A 23,765-nucleotide genomic window follows, 5' to 3' on the forward strand; every position below is an offset into this window, starting at 1 on the left:
TGTTCAATGCCTGCACCTATCACTGTTTCTGTTTAGCCTGGTGGTTGACTGGTAGAGAATGCCTTTAGGCATTAAGTCCGCCATTTGTACTTTATATGTTATATTGTGCAATAAAGTTTAAAAAAATATATATTTTTTATACCTTTTTGTCTATGTCTCTGTCACTCTATTATATTGTTTTAGTTGTCAGTAAATCCTGCTCATGAAAGTCAGTTTTTCTCTTTTACACCTCTCCAGCTATCGATTCATTTAAACGTCCACAATTCCCGGACACGAGCCTTATGGTTTCTTCTTGGCAACATTTTACATGATAATGTAAGGTGGGATCTAGGTTCTCGAAAACAATTCGAAAATTTAGGCCCACGAATGAACTTAATTTGCGACGTGAATTGAAATAGTTTTTGTTGCACCACGCTTTTTGCAGAGCCAATTAGATAAATCCAATTTTAAAAGAGGCTTGTAAGAGGTGGCTAAGTGTTATGATTAAGAAACCCCCTAACTTTAATGTGACTGCTAAAACAAAAGTTATGATAAACGAGACTTAGATGTAAATATGTAAAATAATAATTACTAAAGTTGAGCTCAATTTTTTACTCCAGCAGCCCAAGCCGAAAAGTTCATCTGATACTGTCTCTACTATAATATGCTTTTCTATGGAATGTGATCGTCATAAGCATTATGTAATCAACAAGGGCTGTACCGCGCCACCCCAACGCCGGTAACGCCTCTTTAAAAAACTTTACCAATGAGAAGCACATTGTTAACTTCACTGAGGGGAATGAAAACCGCGAGAGCTTTTTTAAAGGGCGCTGGGAAAGCCCCTGTGCTTTTAACACAAGCTCATAGATGGCGCTGAATATGCGGTTCTAATGCCATCTATAGTAAACAGTCGGAACTAGGTGATTTCTTGTTGTTACGATTGAACAAAATGTTGGCTTACTTTTGTTTATATCCCATAGAGGTCACTATGTAACGAATACTAGCTTTCACCGAATTGCAGTATCTTTAAGTTTAATCAAAGATAGATATAACTCCGTAATAGATGGATACAGTCCAAGAAAAAAATGTGCCTCGAAAATCAAGAAAATTTGATTCTCGCTCAGAGGGTGCTAGCTTTGGCCTACTGTTGTATAGATGGCGTTGACGGTTTCGTTTGTTATCGCATATCAGTGAAAGAACATGGGTCAAAATCATAAAAATAATTAATGCAAATAAAAAAAATCATTTATCCATATTTAAATACATTTTATCGTATTTTTATAAATCTTCATTTTTAGTTATAAGGTGTCGATAGATGGCAGTGAATTTACTGTGGTTACTAAATTTACTATGACAGTACCGCTCTAGTATAAGTTACTCTATGGTTTAATGTAATTTTTATTTATTTTAATGTTATTTTCGTGTTTAAATTCATAATTGAGAAATCAGATTTTGTTTCCTCTGAGCAACTGATTTACTTTACAAGAACTTGCATGCAATTTACGTTACATTGCCGACTACTAAGGCAAACTGCATTCAAAATGTTTATCAGATACCGCAATGTAATGAAAATTGCATGCAACTTCTTGCTAGTCTAAACCTCACTTTACCTAGATTGATAACACTAAAAATATTTTACTTGTTTTTACACTTTCTGAATCTAAACTAGGAGTTTACCACTGTTTCGCTGTTCATTGAGATTCTTTGCATTTTTTAGGGTTCCGTACCCAAAGGGTAAATCCGGGACCCTATTACTAAGACTCCACTGTCCGTCTGTCACCAGGCTGTATCTCATGAACCGTGATAGCTAGACAGTTAAAAATTTTCACAGATGATGTATTTCTGTTGCCGCTATAACAACAAATACTAAAAACAGAATAAAATAAATATTTAAGTGGGGCTCCCATACAACAAACGTGATTTTTTTGCCGTTTTTTTGCGTAATGGTAGGGAACCCTTTGTGCGCGTGTCAACTGTCTAACTATCACAGTTCATGAGAAGCCTGGTGACAGACCGACGAACAGACAGACAGATAAACAGACAGACGGACAGACGGACAGTGGAGTCTTACTAATAGGGTCCCGTTTTTACCCTTTGGGTACGGAACCTTAAAAAAACCGGTCAAGTGCGAGTCGGACTAGCGCACCGAGGGTTCCGTACTTTTCAGTATTTGTTGTTATAGCGGCAACAGAAATACATCATCTGTGAAAATTTCAACTGTCTAGCTATCGCGGATCATGAGATACAGCCTGGTGACAGACAGACAGACGGACAGACGGACAGCGGAGTCTTAGTAATAGTGTCCCGTTTTTACCCTTTGGGTACGGAACCCTAAAAAGCAGGTGCAAACCCCTCTATCCCGAAGTTCCGCTGTCCGGCAGAGCTTAGCTAAAACATACAAAGAAATAGATAATAGGACAACACAATTGCGTTAGTTAGCAATCGTTTGTCAGATATTTCAGTTAGATTTTTAAAGATTAACCCGATTAGCATCCTAGATAATATGGCTAACTAACTCCCGGAGATGGGAGAAAGTCCGTGACAATCACGTTAGGAACTTGTATTTCTTGTGAGCCAGTTATTGTTCGCATTGTCGGTGCGTAATTGTTTGAGGCGGCTACAATGCTGCGAGTTCGTCACCAACTGACAGCTTGCTAGGGGTTCCCTCGGGTGTGGGGTGCACGATTGTCCCAATTTTTTACTTACCTGGTTTGCATACATTAGAATTAACGTTATTTAATTCGAATTTTAAATAAAATCCGTTTCATTCAATTTTTTGTGTGCACCCAAAGCCGGAACAAACAGAAACGAACGCGTTTGCTTAAATTAAATGTAGTAAATAAAAATGACGAATAAAATACTAAATATTTTTTAAAACATAAGAATAGAGTATTAAAAGTTATATAAAGCAATTGATTACAAACTTATAGATCTATATTTGTGTCAGTAGATAAGGCTTAAATAGTAACTATAGTGGACTTACAATTAACTACAAAGATAAGAATAAATTCGTGTAGGTACAACATGTTTGTTACTATTATTTAAATGTTTTTTGTCTATGATGACTTTTGACTTCGCCTATTATGATAATTCGATTATTAAATATCACTAGTAGGTATTGTTCGTGTCGATTAACACATCCTCTAAAATTGCGTTACCTATAAAATTGTTCAACAAACAGTAATATTTATTTTATACTACGACGTTATAACAGCTACGCGGCTTTGGTATGCAGGTAGATACGTAATTTAATAATTAAAAGTCAAAACTGTATGAGGCGTAACATCAATAAAAGGCACGCTTTAACTAAATAATATTGGATCGTTCAACAAAAACAAAGTACTCGGACATCCCTAGACCCGTTCGCTCGCTCGCTTCTAGGCGGATGGCGGTTCAAGTCGGGAGTGTTTTTTGTATAGTTTAGATGTCGTTGACTATTTAAAGTGGTGTCCGCGTTAGGTAGTCCGGGTAGTCGTGGCGTTCCCTTGCAGTGTTCCTTTTCCCGGTGGAAGTGGCGCGTTCTCCGTGAGCAAGTGACATATTTCGGGGCAAAGCGGCCACCGCTTTCGGCCGGTGTACACGTTTCGTTAGCTTCACTATTTTAAAAACTCTACTTGCCGGTATCCGGGAAGGGACCGACGACCGACCGCACCGCGCACCGTGCCACTCATTGCCGATGCAGTCGACCTGCGTACGCGTCGCTACGCTAGCCGCTTGACGTGCGTTCGCGCCCGCTCTCATGCACCTTTCATTGTTGATATGTTATTATGTTATTTTTAAATGTGCGTAAACTACGTCAGTCAATGAACTCGTTGTAAACAAATAAAGTGCCTTATTTTGATGATGTTTGTTACGAAGAAGAGGTGATATTTGTTGGTGCTGTTAAGTTTCTTCAAACACGATGAGCGGGAGGGAAGGCGGAAATGCAGTTCCGTCTTCGAGTGAGTATAATTTTTTTCTGTTATGAACGTAGAAGTGTAGAGTTTAGATTTTGGTGTGGTTGTTATTTTATGGTTTCTGTTACGCTCGTTATAAATCTATCTTCACACGTGGATAAGGAAGGGTGCGCCTGGTGCAATCAACTTACGTCAAAAGCTGTTGTATGCATCGGGACTTGACGTGACCCTTATTATCGGGCGGATGCGTAGCGATGTGCCCGGGGAGCCACTAGAAGGCATTTGTTTATACTCGTATCATCATTGAAATTATTCAAATTGAGGTTAATAGTCTCGAACTGTAGATGTCGCACATATGCGTACCATGTTTACTTCGTCCACGCTGATTAACAACACGATATACATAATTATAACAGTAACCTCGTAGTTCTGTTATTGATGAAATAATAACGTCATGTTGTTTGCGCAACAGTTGCGTTTTAGATATACTCGTATTGATATCTGGAGGTACACCACTGTCGAATTTATCTAACTAGTTTCTGTTAATGAATTAGAAGCAACTAAAATTAAGACGCTTGGATATTTTTAAAAGCATTCATAAATAATGAGCATGTGAGAATGCAGTTTAGCAGCATTTCCTCAAGCACAGCTCTACGCATGAAGCAGTTGTTTACGATACCATACGATACTCCGTTTTGAGAGCTCGAGTGCATGCCGCTGGTATGCATCGAATGCGTTTATTTTCCGCATTCCTTTCTAGATTCTAGCGCTATAAGTTTAAGGTGCGTTTTACAATGGGCTGGGTTATTTTTTCTATCTGTGTGGGTTAGAGCCGACTGCATTTTCAGAGGACCTTAATCTCCACTCCCCACTACACGACGTGTTTTTGTCGCCGACATGCCACGGAAATAGTGACTGACCCATGTCGATATTTTTACTTGGGAATGAAAATAAAAGCAGGTCGAACTAGTCATGTCCCTAACGAGGGGGCAACTATTTGTGATGCAGAAACGGTGTTGTTTACATTTCCTCAATGGTTTCCTTTTACTTTGTTTGGATGTAGGTAGAAAATATCTGAATGCCCTACGAGGGCTATTGGGAGTACCAATTATAATACATTTTATGATCCGTAGTTATTATTTCTGGCAACTTCTTACTTTTTGGCATTGTATAGACACTATAGACTTAGTTAATTTTTTGTCGTGTGTGGGATGTTTGTCTCCAAGGACTATACGATAAAAATAAGATGCTTATTCTATCACCACCATAACCAAGCAAAATCCATTAAATTAACTGGAATTAATTATGTATCTTTTATAGATTTTTAAACATTTAAGTTTAAAATAAGCAATGTTTTTAACAAACACATAATTATACCTATTAATAAAAAGTAAAATAGATTTTCCCGTAAATCTTATTATGACATAAACTTTCACTTGTAAATATTAGAGCAAATCGGAAAAAAGTTTAATTTTTAACGCAAATCTAATCATGCCGAATTTTTTAAAAGTCGATTGAAGTTCAGTTACGTCCCTACTAAGGGTCCGAGTTCGTAACCAGTCAATTAAATACGAATAGTGGTACTTGTTGCTGTCTCTTTCGTTCCCGTCCAAGATCCCGCGGCAGGCGCCACTTGACGGTGATTCACGTTTGAATTCCAAGCCTACGATTGATAACAGCCCTGCGTTGCTATCGCTTTGCAAGCGTAGCCGGCTTACAAAAACCAAAATAACTTGGTCTACGAAATCCTTAACAAAGACGCGTAATCGAAACTTACGTTTAATAATGGTCAAGCTGACTCAAACGCTCCGGTAGCGACAGAAACATATGGCTAGCAAAAAGTAGTGAATGGCAGGACGTTTTAGGTCATTTACTTGCAGCCCATGCGTGCCACATTCATAGAAATGTGTTTTGTTTACTAAAATATTAACCGTTTATCAACCACTTAGCACACACGTGCTCGTGCGTTTATTCATACTGGAAATTCTTTGAAAAGGTCCGCACCTATTTGACTTTCAAAGTGTACTAACCAAAGTACCTATGACGAAACAGGACATTTGGGAAAAACTAAGTCGGATAGGGTTCCTCGATTTAGGTTAGGTATAAGTTTTGTTTAAAACTACTCTAATTGATACATTGCAAGCAAGTCTTTCTCATAGATGTAACAAGAACCTTCTTAATTATTATTTAATTGTCGTAGAGACAGTTTAGTGATTACGATTTTGTCACATGTCATTCAATCAACAACGGGGAATATAATTGATGATATTTAACTTTATACAGTCTGCGGCAGATGTTTTGGTGTGAATATTTCTTAACGTTTTGGTGTGTGCGGAAAAAGATTTATTTAATATACATATATAGAGTCATTAACAAGAATATTTGTTATACAGAGTACTCAAAAAAAGGTATGTCAATATAGGTAGTATCCATAATGGCGCCTAGAGATCAGATATTTGTACATTGACTGATATTTGCGGCAAGAGTATACCGTGAAAGACGGCACAGGGAGGAGTGGAAAAGGAACACGTTTGCCCAACAGATAGACTCGCAAACAAAGTAAGTAAAAAAGAATTCCTTAATTAAACCCGTACCAAATGATAAATATACTATTGCGGAAAGCTAAGAATATGTATACTTGTATTAATTTCACTCCCTAATCGATCACTTAAAAAACAAAGTGAAAAAAAAAAACAAACACGCCCGAGTTTTTGATAAATTTTAGGAACTTAACATAAAGAAACATAAACATAACCCCACACCGATAATTACGATTAAATAGAAGTGTAAATTACATTTGTATGTGAAGGAAGCGCCCCTTCCATCCACTTGATTTTAACACTATTGAAGAGTGAGTAGAGAGTAGGGATTACAAGCTGGTACATAAAGGTTTCTGTAGAACTAATCGTTATCACATGCAAATTATTAAAGGCAAATTGGGCCCTGCGCTAAGTTGCATAACTCCATAGGTAGGTTTATTTATGTACGTAAGATGTAACGTCAACTTCGGAGAGAACATAAAGATAGAGCCCTTTCCCACGAATTTTATATGCCTCATAAAATTCGTCATACTTCTGTTATTGGAAATAACTCGAGATGTTTATAACGCTGTGTTCATGGTGCTCGCGTTTGGCAAAGTATGTTTATCTGAATATCAAACATTAAGCAAAACTACGCTGAAGTCAAAAATAATAAGTACCTACTTATTTAGGGAAGTTGTAGACTCAATGCACTGAAGATAAAATTAACTTTTTAACTATTTTGTCAGGCTGAGTATAGGCCTCTTTTTTATTATGCTACTATATTTGGCCATGTGTACTAATACAGATGTGTAAGTAGTGGAAACTTCCAAAAAATTATAACACTGCTCTAAATTTTTGTGAAATTTCACCAGAAATAAATGCCTCCATTTATTTTGGAAATTAAAAAAAAATTCATACCCAGCCTGTCAACCTCAACTGTCTAACGTTAAAATTTAAATATGTACTTTTTAAAAGAAAAGCAACCACTAGATAGGTACGTTAAGTCTGAATCAAATTATTTAAATTCAAGTTCAAAGTTCATGTAAGTTACTTATATTTTGACTGTTCACAATTAATTCGTCATAACTTTGTAATTATGTAAACATATGACTAAGCCTTTTCTACTATTATGTAGGAGCTGCGACGGAAATAGGTAAATTCCTTATTTGTTTCTAATAAGATTATTATATTTAACTACGAACCGTGGACCCACCACGTGGTACAACATACTCGTACAATAAGTCTAGTGATAAAGTGGTTGAAATTTGGGGTCCGATCAGCTTATTTCTGCTAAAGCAATTCTTCTTACCGTCCTGTACCCTATGTTGGGGTATAATCATTTTCTTCCACTGAATTTTGCTAAAATAACTATTCTGAAATTAATGAATCATTACTAACACATAAAAGTGGGACTATCCTTACTATGTACTTAATGGAAACTATTAGGTGGTAACAGGAATGAATATTCAGACATAATCTTGTTTTTTGTGTGTGCTCCGTACAACTTATGGGATCACTTCGGTCTTGCAAATTAGTTAAATGCGTTTTTCTCATAGACAGTTCGAAGTAGATTGGCTAAAAAAAATTTAAATTGGCTAGCTAGAAACGTGTTACATTTCAGCTTAGCCTTAATTCTTTTGAAATAATATTTTTAATCCAAAACGGAGTTAAAAAATCTAAGGTATACTTTACCCGAATATATTTTTAAGAATAGTCAAATATGTATATCGTAACAGGCCGTTATTAGAAATATGGATGTGTACCAATACTTTTGCTCACTTTGGTCATAAATTACTCATTCTATTTGATGCTGACTTTACATACCAAGCTCACTAAGTCAACCAAATTATTTTTAAGTATAAGGTATGTTTAAAAAAAATATTAGCTGATTTGTCTTGCGATGTTGTTTACCCTTAGAGTCAAGTTAGGCGGACTATGTTTCAACTGCATCAATTACAGCATGCTTCGAAGGTGCACGCCACGTACGCAATTGGCATGCAGTTCCAACACATACAGCACTAAGAATTAGACATGAGTAGTTCGCGAATGAAAGATTCAAATGAAGTACTTCACTTGATGTCACTCTTTCATTCACTAGTTCAGTTCGGATTTATTTAGATCTTTACTTCAGCAGTTCAGTTTAATTATTTTTTCATTTACTTGCTCATTCGCTTAGATAGTGACAAGGACGCCACCTTTTTAAACCTTGATTCAGAAATTCATTTATTTGAGTGATTCATATTGAATGAAATTATCAATCGAATCCTTCATTCAACTCAATATACCCGCGAATGAGAGATAGAAAACCAGTACTGTTGATATAGATGAATCTTTTGAGCTACTGAACTAAACTGAACTAGTGAACTAAAAGAGTGAAGTACTTCACAGCGTATGAAAGATGCATATCAATCTTTTCTTTTTAGTGACACATAATAAGAATGCAGTCTATCACATTAATCAGCCAAACTAGGTAGACAGGCTGAACGATTAAAATTAATCAGAAAAGGGAAAGTTAAAGGAAATAAGTAAACTTATTCAAAGAAATATAATTCTTTTAGCTCGATCAAATTTCTGAATAAATAAGCAGTTGTTTTAATACCCAAAAAAAGTTTTGTACAATAGAAATGTATATAAGCTAGGTTTTTAGAACCCTGCATTTACTAAAGCTGATCAAAAATTTATTTTTTTACTGAAATGGATCCCGAAGCTCTTGAGCCGACGATACAGCCGGCATTTTTCTCATATAGTAAATGTCGACTTTCTGATAAAATCCTTGATTGTAAGTAATTTTGTTTATTTCCGCAATCCATGAACCACTACCATTACTTAGGAAACACAATTAAAATTTACGGGAAACTCAAAAATAACTGAACAAACGTTTTATATTTCGTGAGCACCTAGGCTATAACCGCGAAAATCGAAATTCGCAAATTGCGGGCATTTTTCTCTGTCACTCTAATTACGCCTTCATTGGAGTAAAAGAGAAAGATCCCCGCAATTTGCTAATTTCGGTTTTCGCGGTAGCCCCACTGGTTGGCGGCTGAATAATTGAAAGGGACTGTACCCTAGAACAAATTTTCCTTGATCCTTTGCGTTTACAATTTTCTCTTACTGACTTATATAGAATAGATTGCTCGGGTTGAGCTCTTGGTAAACTGCATTGTGTACGAAGTATTTTATTTATCTTTACTTGTACCTAATGCAATATGATTTCGAACAAATGAAATCTTCAATATGCGTGGGGTTCCCTATCCCTCGCTTTCTAAAATTACACAGAATTAACTCCTGATTCTATAAATAGTGCCTGCAAAGGTGAACAGATATCCGACGGAGGTAAAACTTAGATCTGGGAATGCAATGTCTGTATGAAAGAAAATAGAGTGTGAAGTTTACAATAATTATTCAACTTTACCCTAAAAACACCTCAAAAAGGTCTACACAAATAAATAAGAACCTTTTATTAAAGAAAATTACCTACTAGTACCATATTTTGCTATTTACATATATGCATTTTATGTACGTTAATAATAAAATAAGATAATTACTTCTGGCTACTATATTTTGCCCAGATAAAATATGTCTGACCTACCACTTATCTAAGGCGGTTGGCAAGTTATTTGCCAACTGTCGCAGTGGTTTTCTAGTCGAAGGTAGCTGAGGTTTAGACTAAAACTAGCTTACATGTATACACTTACACTTACTTAACATAATACAAATCAGCTGTAATCAGCCATGACCTTCACCAGTTCCTAGCTGATCTTGATATCTTCATACCAAGTATACCAATGTATGAATATCATACGTGTACATATTCAATATATTGACAACTACTAATAGACAGTTTTCATTGTCATGTAGTTTCAAGTGACAGTGTTACTAATTTAATAATAAACCAATAGTATTTCGGGTCGGTGAAATTGACCAATCATAATCTTGGTCAAAAAAAACCCATACCTAAACTTTGACTTTGCAATTGGTCTCCTGGCGAGCGTGCGTATTTTAATTTTGTAGCCTCTTGTAGGTTGATATTTTGTTAGAATTTAGTCTTCCATGTTTTTTTTCATTCGCTGGAATGCAATCAGATGTTACATATGGATTAAAAACATTTGGTTGCATTGAAATTCCTGAGTGTATGTTGACTTGGAGTGTGGAATGAGCGCCGCACTGTCGGCGATAAGCTACGCAATGATAAATACAGCGATCATTTGAAACAGTTTGAAACTTATCTTCATGAAGCCGTCCGATATTTTTAAGCTTTAAGACTTATTAAATAAAACTATGAAAACGGATTATATCGCGTATAATTTATAATACATCCCGACGTTTCCCGAATTTAGGACTAAGTACGTGGATCCAGAATGATGTACATTTACATTATAAATTACATATCCATGCAAAATGCAGCGTTCGAGCGCTAACGACCACGGAGCGAAGCTTTGGACAGACAGACTGACAAACGGACATGGTGAAACTATAAGAATTCCTAGTTAACTACGGAACCCTAACAAAAACGGTTAAAGAATTCGCGAAGTGGAAAGGATTACACTTGCAGGTTAAGAAATAGGCGACAATAATCAACAAACGATGATTAATGGCAAATATTTCATTATTACTGGATGATTATAACGTAACAAAAGTTTTTTAACCCTACAAGCACCTATCGGCCCGATTCGAACTAAGATACGTCAATCAATCAATCAATCAATCAATCAATCTTTGGGTATTATGGCTCCATCGATATTGTCGATGATTCCGCCAACGTCAAGGTTTAGGAAGGCATGTGCTTAATTAAGACAATTGGCCGGTGAATATCCACGACGCAGTTCAGTCAGATGAGAATCGAATGTAGATCTACCAGCAAAACAAACATATATTATTAAAACTAACTACTACAAATACAGGTTATTGTTTTAATGTGTTTAGCTAAAACGTTCACAAAAGGGGAGGTAACTAATGTAAGGAGGAAATTAATGTTAACAGGACGGGGAATTTTAGGGGGGAGGATGTCGTACAAGGGGGTGACGAGACGATTACAATTCCAAAATACGTGTTCGAGAGTACCCTCCGCCAGACCACATTCACATAGAGAGTGGTCTCGAACACGCATTTTTTTTCAAGCGAACGGGGGTGCAAAGGTGGCCCAGTCGAAGGCGAACGATCGTTGAAGTAATGTTCTTTGGCAAGGACTTCCGAGTACCAGAGAACCACGGTTTATGGGGAATATTTGGTTGGATTCCGCGATAATGCTTAGCGATCTGTAGTTGAGTAGTATGCCATCGGGTGTTCCAGGTATCTGTAAAAAATGTAGCACATATATGCAAAATACTTCTTTTTAGTGCCAACCCTGGCAAAGAAGCTAACATAATAGAAAAATATTTATGGGTATAAATGAGAACAACTACTGCTCAAATGCACTGTTGATGACTTAATTAATATAATAGCCATTATGCGCCGGCACTTTTATTACTGGAAATGAGATAAACTCGTATGTCTTAATATTCATAACATTAAAAGGTTCCACTTTAAATTGTCGTGAGCGCTGGTCAATGTTATATCATCTAGCCACCCAGAGATCTATATAACCATTCCATTCTAATTTGAATCTTTATTTTGACAAATAAATATTGCTATTTTCTTGGCAAGTTTCGATATCTGTGCGGCAAGAGGTTATAAAATACATTCAACGATCTTGTAGTTATTGTAACTTGCGCTGTAAATGTTATGAAAACTAAATAAATATAATCCGATTGATGCAAGTGAGGTACCTACGAAACTATGTATATACTAGGTATATGCACCTATGCTATCTACCTATGCTCTTGGAGCCAAGATTATTTACATAAATGTTTACCTATAGGTACCTACATTTATATGAATTTCATGTTAACAATTTTTTTTTGTACAATAATGTGATTTACTACTACTACTACTACTAACATTTGGACAATACATACCATAACTTTTACTTTAACGTCGATTAAATGTTTATACATATTTCAGTTGGGAAAATTATATACATATAGGCAGTTAGACACTCACCCTTTCTGTGGTCAAGTGAAAAACGCACTGTGTAGTTTTTAACACGCGTTCAGCTTCCTTGTATATCTATGTTATCTAATCTAATCTAAGAAGTATTCCAATAGAATTCTTTAAATCACATGCAAAATTTTATCATTATTTTAGCTTTTACATCCGAATACTATATTTACCTACCTACGGTACCCTATAATATAAAGGTGAATATTTTTAATAACACTAAAAATGAAAACGATCTCATTTAGTCAAACGATGGTACTAATGATAACGAGTTAAAAAAAGTAATTTGGTTACATTGGTTAGCTTGAGTAAGCTGCCGTACTTGCCAGCGAAACCAAGATACTCAAACATTTGGTTAACAAGTTAATCAAAGAAAATATCTACACAGTTCTATGTAGGTGGCATCACCTTACGAAAATCATTAATTACATTCCTTTTACCCGCCTGGTTGTTAAAACACATCTTATTGACATTTGTAACGTAACGCGTTTCAGAGAAGCGGCGTGTCGATGGGTTGGAATCCGCCCAAACTAGAAATGCATCTGTTTACGTCGGTACTGTACCTTACATACCAGAGTTACGTACGCTGTTTAGTTTGGTGATTTATTTTACCGTAAGAAAAGAAATTCATTTTAATTACTGTAAAACTGAAAAACAGATACTGAAAGGCTTTAAAAATAAATACGGGTATTTATTTTTATATTGATGTGCTAATGCGAAATGCATCAAATTGTATTTGAATTGAACATGCATCTATCAAGATCAAGATTACGAGTACTTTGTAAACGGGCCTAGTTACTTAATCAAATACCATTTAAATCGCTCATAAGCATGGTATCTGGTAGCCTTATGTGACTACAAAGACGTGTACGACGCGGCGAGGCAACGCTGAATTCAACACTAAAAAGGTCTAACTACATAAAAGCCCCAAGCGTGGTTGTTGCATTTGTAGTTTGGGCAGCGGGCGAGCGGCGCGGAGTGCGGGGGGCGCACGAATGCCTGCTAGGTGCAGTGTTACGGCAATGAATGAAGAGGTACCAGAAACGCAACCTAAATACCAGGCATTCCTCGAGTCGCCGGCGTCGCCACGTGTGCTGCGCTGTTCTACGCCCGAAATAATATGCTTACCTTACATACCGTCACTTGAAAATGTGTAACGAATTAGCAAAGCTACCGATAAACTTTCGTCTATAACAAACCGTAGGCTACACACCGTTCAAGCGCTAGTGGCAAATTTTGTTACATGGCATAGGTACCTATTTTTAAGATATTGAATTCGATTACTAATTCTGGTAGCGCTTACTAATGTTTTTACGTTACTTATTTCCGAATACTTCGCTATTAGTCACATCTTTTTCGATACAATGCGGAAGTTGCGTAAAGCCCTGATTAGTCATGTTTACGATTATTAATTGAATTGAAGCGCCCACCTACCTACTCGTATACATATTGTGTACAATGTCATGTGAACTATCCGTCTCATAAAGTCTTCGAGTTCAATAACCATACAAACATGTAAAAAAGGCTATTCTTTATTTCGGTTCCCACGTTATTTTTTGTATAGGAGCCTGATAAAGGGAATCGTATACCCTTTCTTAGTCCGGTAAACAACCGCCAGCCCTTATTTATTGCTAATAGATTTCCGAACGATGTAGTTGTCCCGGTATGCATTTATAAAGAGGGAACATCCACTTTCCTTTAACAACTCTACCAAATTAGAATTTAGAATTTAATTGGTCAGGTGGCCTAGCCAAGGTGACGATCGCTTGCGCTTCGCTATCGAATTGCTTTGTGTCTCTCTATCGCTCTTTAATATGTTCCATATTAGTGTGACAGTGACAGTTGCGTTTCGTTCGCTACGTTGCGTTAGCGATTGGCATATATATTGTCTACGGGGCCAGGTCTAATGTTGCGCTTTCATATCAAGTCTTTTATTTAAACATGGTAGAGTAAAGTAAAACGCTCCATAGTTTAACCATTCGTATGCTACTGTAAAATTTTGCTATTCAAATTCTAACCATGAACTTAATATTTATACGATAAAATAAATAAATTAGATTGAAATAGGTATATCGTATTAATTTATTTTAAAAAGGAAATATTGCCAGTTATATTCCTAATCTGGAAGGAACTGAAAACTTAACTTTTATGGTAAAATGATGTCAATTTGTTATTATTCGTCCGTGTCTCTCGCTCGCGCCAATACTTAGTCAATTAGAAGGGTGCCGTGTTTCGGAGGTTCCGGGCAAACTACCGAATCCGACACAAGACCAGACGATTCAACGGAGCCACGCCGTTTTGTCGCCTAAATAGTGTTTAGTTTTTAAGTTTATAAAATGTATATATAATATATGCTAGTCTATGAGGTATTTGTAATATGGCCTTGTTGCCTGATTTAAATTTTTAAATAAATAAATAAATAAAGGAGATAATAATAAATAAAAATAACGATTGTGGGATGCATCGTGATGTGGTGGTAGCAGACAGCTTAGGGGCCTCATGCCGCCCTCTTTGGCAAACGAGAACTGGCACAAATCTGTAGCACTAAGTACCGAGGACCGCAAGACGGTATGAAAGAATAAGCAGCTACACGGTCGGTTGTACAAGGCCCTCATGGGACCCGGATGTAGACCTACCCGCGTCGGTGAACTGGCTACGATTCGGGGACCTCTTCGGAGAAACCGAGGGTTTGCCTGTGCAATTGCGGACGAAGTTATCATGACGAATTACTACCGGAGTACCTACTTGCGCCAGTTCTCAAAAATGGTCGTGCCACGCTCTATTAGGATCGATCTATTATCACTGACAGGACTATTGTTGCCAATAAGCCCGACATCGAGTTGATAGACCGATCGCAGCGTCGGACCGTGCTCGTCGACGTCATCATCCCCCATGATGTTCTCATCTCGTGAAAGCTGAGAAGGAAAGTCCAGCAAGTACCTAGACTTGGCTTACGAGATTACTGCCATGTGGGATGTTGACTCGACGATCATTGTTTTCGATAGTCGTGTCAGCGGTCTCATAGCGAAGAGTCTCGACTAACACTAAGAGAGACTCTCGCTGGGTGGTTGAATCAAGGGTCAGATGTAGAAGGCGGTAATTTTGGACACGGTGCGTATTGTACGTCGGTTCCTCACTCTGCGGCCCTGACCACCGACAGGTTGGGCCCTGCCCCGCGGTTGGCGGTACCCTAGGTTAGGTTTTATATAATGTGTTTATATAGGTATTTTTTGTAATGTTTTGTAAGTATTTTTATACTCACATTGTAAAACCCTACCCGAAGACCCAAGTTAAATAAAGGAAATAATTTGTGTTATTTTGTACGTGTTTTTATATTTTACTTTTATATGCATATTGTAAAAACAATAAACCTGATGATAAAGGAAAAAAAATGTGCCCGAAGTAATATATACGACCGAAATGCACGTGCGAAAGAGGACAAAATTATATCAAAATGTACTTTCGAATTGGCCTCCTGTTTCTACATAGGTGGTAATGGCAATTTTCGTAATGAAATATGGATTTACACAAATGCCACATACTAAAAATTTATACAAAAGTGCATGCTTTCAAATAACTTTCTATGTTCGTACGTACGTACGTTACATCAACTAAAGGCGTGTCTGATACAGCAAAAAAAAACTAATAATTAATACATGTAATTTATAATATTTATGTCATTAGGTACACAGTTACACACATATATATATTTAGAGCTAAAACTTAGGCTACATACGCGGTGACAATGCAATAGGTATATTGAAACAGAAGTAAGCGATTGGAGCTCTATTTTGAACTACGCTTTCCTTACAGTGTATTGGGATTCGGAACTCATAGAGGTTGTAGAATCGGAACTAGAAAATGGCATCAAAAATAAAAGTCTTGACTTATTTATTGCAGGTGTCGGGAACGCAGCGGGCTCGGGCGCGGGAGCGGCGCCAGCGGGGGTGACGGGGGTGACGGAGGTGACGCGGCGCGGTCGCTGCAAGTGGTTCAACGTGGCCAAGGGCTGGGGGTTCATCACGCCGGACGACGGTGGCCAAGATGTCTTTGTGCATCAGGTAATTATTATTAGATACTTAATATACAACGATGGTGAGGAAACAAATTTTACCAGAAAAAATTGCGGACAAATTGGTGACTTTTTTCCACCACTAAGAATGCATACTAAATTATACAGAAAATAAAATATATATGTACCTATTTGTAATTTTAGTTGTGCTTTTTGAAAGAGCCGGTACCATATTGGGATACCCTCCTCCAATTGACGGGGGATTTAAATCTTCTCGGGCAGGGGTGTAGGGTTAGAGCCGGCGTAGCTTTATTTGACGTTCATAAGCGCATTGTAATATGCCTACTTGAATAATAAACTATCTTTATCTTATCTTATCTTAGAGATTAATCCCCAGTTCAGCTTAACTCCCGATTTGTGAAATTCTGCCGAGCCTTACATTCACATACTTAATTAAAACGGCTTCAATTATTTCTATGGTATAGGTAATCTCTTTAAATTTAACACCAGCGATGTCAAATGTTAAGCCTCCTTATCAATAATATGGACAGTTAGAAAATTTGTTAAGCTTGAAGCGATCCTCATTCTGGGTGGAATATATGTACATACGAAATCCCAATTTCTCCCCAAATTTGTAAGTAATTGACCGATTATTTAGTTACAAAAATACCATCCATTTTCGTAACTCATAGGATGATTGTTTATAATATACATAGGTATGGTAAATAGTAATATGGAACTCTATCTATGTACCAAATTTTATTAATTTCTGCCAAAAAAAACGACAAAATATAAAAAAATGCCCATATTTTTTTTATACTACGTCGGTGGCAAACAAGCATACGGCCCGCCTGATGTTAAGCAGCCCATAGCCCATATATGGTTGTTTTGTGAAATAAAATTCATTTTCGTCTTTACAGTGTTAGTTACGTATTCATAGATTAACCTGATTTACTATTGAATTTGTATATAAAAATTCCAATTAAAATGATGTTACGTAATTGTATATTAAAGTGCTATTGTATGTTTAAAATTTATAATTCTTGTAACCACAACGTATTTCAACACTCTTATTACATCAAGAATAGTAGAAATAAATCCATTCACAAATAGTGGCGTATCTAGGTTGACGGTTGACCTGATAGTGCGCTTGTTTGTTTGTTCGCCTTATCAAGGCCGGATGTTTTTTCTATTACATTTACGCTACTAAACTTGTACTTCGGAACGCTGGCGCGGTAAAATTTATATGTATTAGGTTTTGCGGGGGTATTGGGGAGCGATAACGTTGATTTTTCTCATAAATGATAACTAGGTGAACTGTGTACGCAACGTGGTCAATGTTACGAAATATAATTTGTTACATACACAGTACAATTCATTTAAATATCATCAGTGGATAATATTTTTATTTTCGGTACTATTACTACGCTTCTCTTTAGAAGTCGATCATCTTAACCTTAATGGAAACTTGACTATTTCAATAGATCATTTGTTTACTGTGATTTTTGATGGTTAGGAATCTGTACTAACTACGCTCGTTTGTAGTAAGTTCGCCTTACTTTACTTTGGTTAAGTTGGCCTCAACACTAAATGAGACGCCATTTCTGGCTATTCTGCGCAGTTTGTTGCCATTCAAGATTGAGGTTCATGAAGCTGGCACTACCCAGGCACTATAAAGTGTTAAAGTTCGAAAAATAAAGTAGCTCACCTAAAAGTTTGTTTCGAAAGAAATGACAACCGGAAATTTTCAGACAAATTAGCCAGTTTCGAATTATTCTTGAGTGTCTTTAAAAACCTTCAAATTTACAAAATGCTATGTTGATTTTAATCTGAAAATGGTCAATGTCTGTTTTCATTAGTTTTAGTGCAACAGCGCCACATGAATTGGATACTTTTATTGTCGTAGTTGAATAAGAGTACCTATTTTATGTAACCGGCGAACATTGTAAAGGAATACGCCACGAGCATTTTTTGACCTATTTACTTATACAACGTTGCATACAACACTTTTCCTACGAGTCAATAAAAATAATACTTTAAACTAGTAGAATCATATAGGTAAACAAATCAAAAGTATACATGCAGCTAAGATACGCGAGCATACATTCTTACGCGCCCGGCCCGTTCGCCCCGGCCCGGCTGGTCACCGACACCTTCTCGTAACACATGAGGCCCTGGTATTTACTCTTTGCTAGATTAAATGTTTGGACAGTTTTTTTCTCGATTTTGGCCACAGTACCCTATGGAGATTAACAAGCAACGCTAAGCGGTCTTCGTAGTCTATGGATGTGGCTATATTACGGGTGTCACATGCGTATATCTGACTAACTTATGAAGCAATTGTTTCTATTTACTATACAACCTAATGAATATTTTGTAAGTTGGCAGGAATGCACTTAGTTTGAAACTGTATTAATTTTGATTTTGTTAGGTTGGTAGCCATTAATCGCAGTAACTTTTTAGCAATTTTAAAGCACAAGTGCTGGTATGAGGAATAGACAATATAGACTTTTCTTTAAACCTATCATGTATGTTCATGAATGTATAAATGACAGATAACAGTAGAGAAGTAGGAAAAATATCGTTACTCCCGCGCATATAGGAGAGCTGAGCAGTCTAAAGTTAGAGAATATTTTTTTACACTGATACCCTTCTTAGCCATGGTTCTTCAATAATACCCGGTCGTAAAACGTTAACATAAGGTGTTGTGCCTTAAATCTACTGGCTAACAAACTAACAGCCACTAATTACTTGATTTCAGAGCGTCATTCAGATGCCAGGATTCCGGTCCCTGGGCGACGAGGAGGCCGTGGAGTTCGAGTGTAAGGAGTCCGACAAGGGGCTGGAAGCTACCAGAGTCTCCGGGCCCTCGGCCGTGGACTGCCAGGGATCGCATCGCAGGCCGCTCTCCAAGAAACGGTTCAGAAAAATACGGTAAACTAAATAAAATATAAGAACTCAAATGATGGGTATTTACGAGTATGAACCACGGACGAATGATGATAACGTAACATCATTTAGGGCCACTTGCACTATTCCACCAACCTTGAGTTAACCGGTTAAACCTGGAGTTACCATGTTTACCCAAACAATTTGACACTGGATTAAAGGTTTAACCGCTTAACCCCGGGTAAATGGGATGGTGCAAGGGGACCTTAGATAGATTTTGATTTCAAAATGTAAGTTTTAATTTGCCTCCTTATCACGATACTTAAGTAAATAGCTACGGCTCTAGATGTCTATGCCAGTCCAGCATTCTGGTTTAAGCCTGTTTTCCTTCAGTAGTAAGTTAATAATTTTTTTGTCAAATTCAGCACGTGTCAGTAACGTGGCATAAATAGTACATTGAGGAATAAGAACAGCCAAGGTTGATAATGGGAGTCGAATAGGAATAGGAATCCCACTGTGCTATTTGTAGGATGCATAATTATTATTTATTACTCGAGAATACAATTTTAATATCGCTTGTGTTACATAAACTGATTTTCATCACGTTTGCGATATAAAAATAACATTCCTAAAACTAAATACATAAATGTCATTTTGTGAATTTTTGACATCAGTATTGAAAGGCAAAGACCCATTTGGGTTACAGACACTATAGCAGTGTGTACAAAATGTGGCATAAATAAATATATGCAGTACAAATATTTCAGAATTTTACATTACAAATTGATGATTTAAATTTACAAATTCCAGTTACAAATTTTTAGACATACTTACCATTAGAATATATTTACTGCAGACTAATTTTAGACCAACGTTGGTAGCTAACTACGGACTGGTTGCAGCTTTGACTGAATGTTGTTGCTTATTTATTTAGTCGTATGGCATTACTACAATTCTTGGTCGTTTTACAAATTTACAAATTAATATCTAAGCAGATTCTTCACTCTTAAGCTAAGCTGCTAATTTAGTATGAAATATGTTGTAGTATTGCGCATTTGTAAAAAGCCATCTCGAATACGCCTCTCAGGTTTGGAACCCTTGTTATGACACCTATATTTCAAAAATTGAAAGAATTCAAAAAGTTTATTCGTTTACTGAGTTTTAAATTCAAAATTCCAAAACAAAGATAATCAGCATTATGCTAAACTTCATCTGTCTTCCTCTACATCCGGCGTAATATATCCGACGTAACTTATATTATAAAAATTGCTCAGAACCATGCACTGTCCTGATCTACTTAAAGTTCGCAGTCCCCTCACGCATATCCTCTCGAACTAAAAAACGTTCCATATTTCCTTCGTTCATACTAATTACAGGAAAAACTCCATTCTTCTAAGAGCTGCTAGGTCTTTCAATCAGCTTTGTAAACATCACGATCTTATCGATCTGTTCCGTGATAGCTTTAGTTCAATACGTAAACTAATGAGCCAAGACTTCTCCCACTGTTAACACTTATGTTTTTCTATCCTGTTTTTTTTCTCTCTTTTGTTCTTCTCGTTTACTCTTTAAACCAATTCTCCCTGTCTAGCAAGATAAGCAAAATATAATTATAAGTATAGTAAGTATTATTAGATTTGTAATTTAGCACGCCATGTACTTTACGCAGGTTCTCTCTGTGGAAACTTGTAATTGGCTCACTGTTTCTATATCATTACCTAACTTGTTACTCTAGATGTGAGTTTTCCTAACAAAAAAATAAAATAAAAATGTTCAGTACTTAAACTGGTTTTAGTCCGAGAATTCAGCACCCTTCTACTAGTAAACTACTACGCAACTTCTTTACTAACCGCCTAGATAAGTGGTAGACCCATAGGTTCCGATCGGACTGAACTTCTCCTCAAACAAACCCGAGTTGACGGTATTAAAATTCTTATAATGAATGTCTCGGTCTTCCAGCTGCTACAACTGCGGAGAGTTCGCCAACCATATAGCCGCCAAGTGTAACATCGACCCGCAACCAAAGAGGTGTCACAACTGCAAGAGCGAAGACCATCTCATCGCTGATTGTCCTATAAAGGTACTTCATCATCATCAGTTTAGCCTCTTGTCTTTCAGTAGCGGATTTAGGAGAGGGGTTAAGGGGCTCAAGCCAAAAAAGCATCAGCCTCACTGGGTTCAAGCCCCTCCCAAACCAAAATCCTGGATCGAAACTTGGACAACACAAATTAGACGCTAAAACAGATAGGAAGATAAAAAATAATCTAGGACTATTCAATAACACCTTTCAGTTCTCAAATTCCATGCTCAACACCGTGAGCAGCAGACTTTAAAAGCAAAGGAAAGCTTGCAGAAAGACGGGATTCATCGTAAAATATATCGGGATAATCATAGTACACCAATGACCTGTAAATGGATGGCGAGTTTCAAAACAGCCATAATGGACTTCGGGAAGGTGCCATCGTCGCTAAGTCGAGTTAGGGTAATCAAACCACAAAACCTATCGGCTAGACGGCAAATATCTATAGACGAACCGCCTTTTTTACTAGAGATTTATTTTAATTAGAGAGACCGAATCTACTAGACAAACTAGTGCACAACCTTGTCCATCACGTCGTAAATATGGATGACTATATATATATATATTTATAGTAGGCAGGAACAGGTAGGTTAACCGTAGCTAATGTGATCTTTTCTCAAAATATTTATATTCCTTACTACATATCTCCATTGTTCGTCGATCAAGTCCCTTAAAATTCAATAAATGCCAACTACAGAAAGTAATGCAAAGTTCACAGGAATGTTTTGGAGTATTGAAATCCTTCCTGTACCGCTTGATTTGCCGCAATTAAATAATTTTAAAGCATCGTAGTATGATAATGATAAATAATAATCGTAGAAAATTTATCCTCATGTTATTTTTCGTTAAAGGTTGAAAAGAAGAGCGATCAGCAAACGAAGAGTTCCGGCAGTTCTCAAGACAGCCAAGATGGGAGCCCGCAACATACATGATGGTCCTATTCTAGATGGGTTATCAGGCATTCTAGCGGCATTGGTTCTTTAATTTTACAGATATAGGCCGTAAGCTAAAGAATGCATAATATTTCGTCAACGCAGGCATACAAATCACTATTTACTTAAATAAACATGTAATTATCTACCTCAAATGTACCTATAAAGACAAGACATAAACTATACAGAAAGTACAAAGCAAGACTGATAAGTACAAATATCATTATACTTATTTAATTTTGTTATTACAAGATTAAGTTTAACTTTAGTGCGCTATAAGAGACCTGATTTTTTATCATACCTATTGCTAATTTATTATAATATACTTAATTACTGATTATTTAAAAATCCTTTCGAGTCTTTTGACCTATCAAAAGTTTGTAATACTTCACGTCACATTTTATATTTTACTTTCATACCGGTTATCGCAGTATGTTTTATTCGGCTACTTAATTGATGGCATCTAAACCGTATTATTTTACCTAAGGCCAGAGATGCGGCACGAATATATGGGCAAATATGTACAGCGAAGTTAGCTGGCGCCATTAGAGAATATCCTCAATTACCCAAACATTTTGAAACTGACATATCCTACTTTTACCTAAGTAATCTTATTAAAGTATCAACAACGTCATTTACTATTGGATAAATAAAATAAGCGAAATGCTTAATTGCCTGGAAAAAAAGAAGCTAAAAGGAAGCGCACATATTAACTACTATTCAAAATATTGCAAATCTGGGTATCAGTGTCATGTTTTACATTAAATTTTTATACTTTCGCTTGCTATAACGCCACTGTACTACAATTCAACTACTGTTTTGAATTATACTAAAAAACTCTTCTTCTTCCTCGCGTTATCCCGGCATTTTGCCACGGCTCCTAGGAGCCTGGGGTCCGCTTGACAACTAATCCTAAGAATTGACGTAGGCACTAGTTTTTACGAAAGCGACTGCCATCTGACCTTCCAACCCAGAGGGGGAACTAGGCCTTGTTAGGATCAGTCCGGTTTCCTCACGATGTTTTCCTTCACCGAAAAGCGACTGGTAAATATCAAATGATATTTCGTACATAAGTTCCGAAAAACTCATTGGTACGAGCCGGGGTTTGAACCCGCGACCTCCGGATTGAAAGTCGCACGCTCTTACCGCTAGGCCACCAGCGCTTCCTAGGCCACCAGCGCTTCAATTATACTAAAAAACTATAAGTACCTAACTTATGTAGGTACAAAATATGTGTTCGAGTGTCAATATTATAATTTTCCTATATCGTATTTACCCAAAGTGTGTGTTTAAATCATTATTATCAATATTATTAATTTTATTGCTAAATTCTATTAATGACAAACTTTAAGTAATATTAGAATATAGTATACATTTAGCTATTGTTAGACCAAATAAGGAATTTAAAGTTTACATTGTTAA

The 23,765-nt window shown here is 36.7% G+C and overlaps 1 protein-coding gene across 1 annotated transcript; it reads left to right on the forward strand.

The window, feature by feature from the left end:
- The first annotated feature begins 3,178 nt into the window (after nucleotides 1–3,178).
- LOC134742989 (protein lin-28 homolog) lies at nucleotides 3,179–23,045 on the forward strand. Its single transcript, XM_063676244.1, has 5 exons — nucleotides 3,179–3,920; nucleotides 16,334–16,494; nucleotides 19,207–19,379; nucleotides 21,291–21,411; nucleotides 22,263–23,045. The coding sequence occupies exons 1-5, from the start codon at nucleotides 3,881–3,883 to the stop codon at nucleotides 22,341–22,343; spliced, it is 576 nt and encodes a 191-aa protein (XP_063532314.1). The 5' UTR covers nucleotides 3,179–3,880; the 3' UTR covers nucleotides 22,344–23,045.
- Nucleotides 23,046–23,765: the final 720 nt, after the last annotated feature.

The sequence above is a fragment of the Cydia strobilella genome, chromosome 7, assembly GCF_947568885.1.
Source record: "Cydia strobilella chromosome 7, ilCydStro3.1, whole genome shotgun sequence".
NCBI lineage: Eukaryota > Metazoa > Arthropoda > Insecta > Lepidoptera > Tortricidae > Cydia > Cydia strobilella.

Coding starts and splice junctions, on each gene's coding strand:
- LOC134742989 (XM_063676244.1), top strand. CDS start 3,881: ATGAGCGGGAGGGAAGGCGGAAATGCAGTTCCGTCTTCGA. Junction 16,495..19,206: donor AAGATGTCTTTGTGCATCAG/GTAATTATTATT, acceptor ACTTGATTTCAG/AGCGTCATTCAGATGCCAGG. Junction 19,380..21,290: donor AAACGGTTCAGAAAAATACG/GTAAACTAAATA, acceptor TCGGTCTTCCAG/CTGCTACAACTGCGGAGAGT.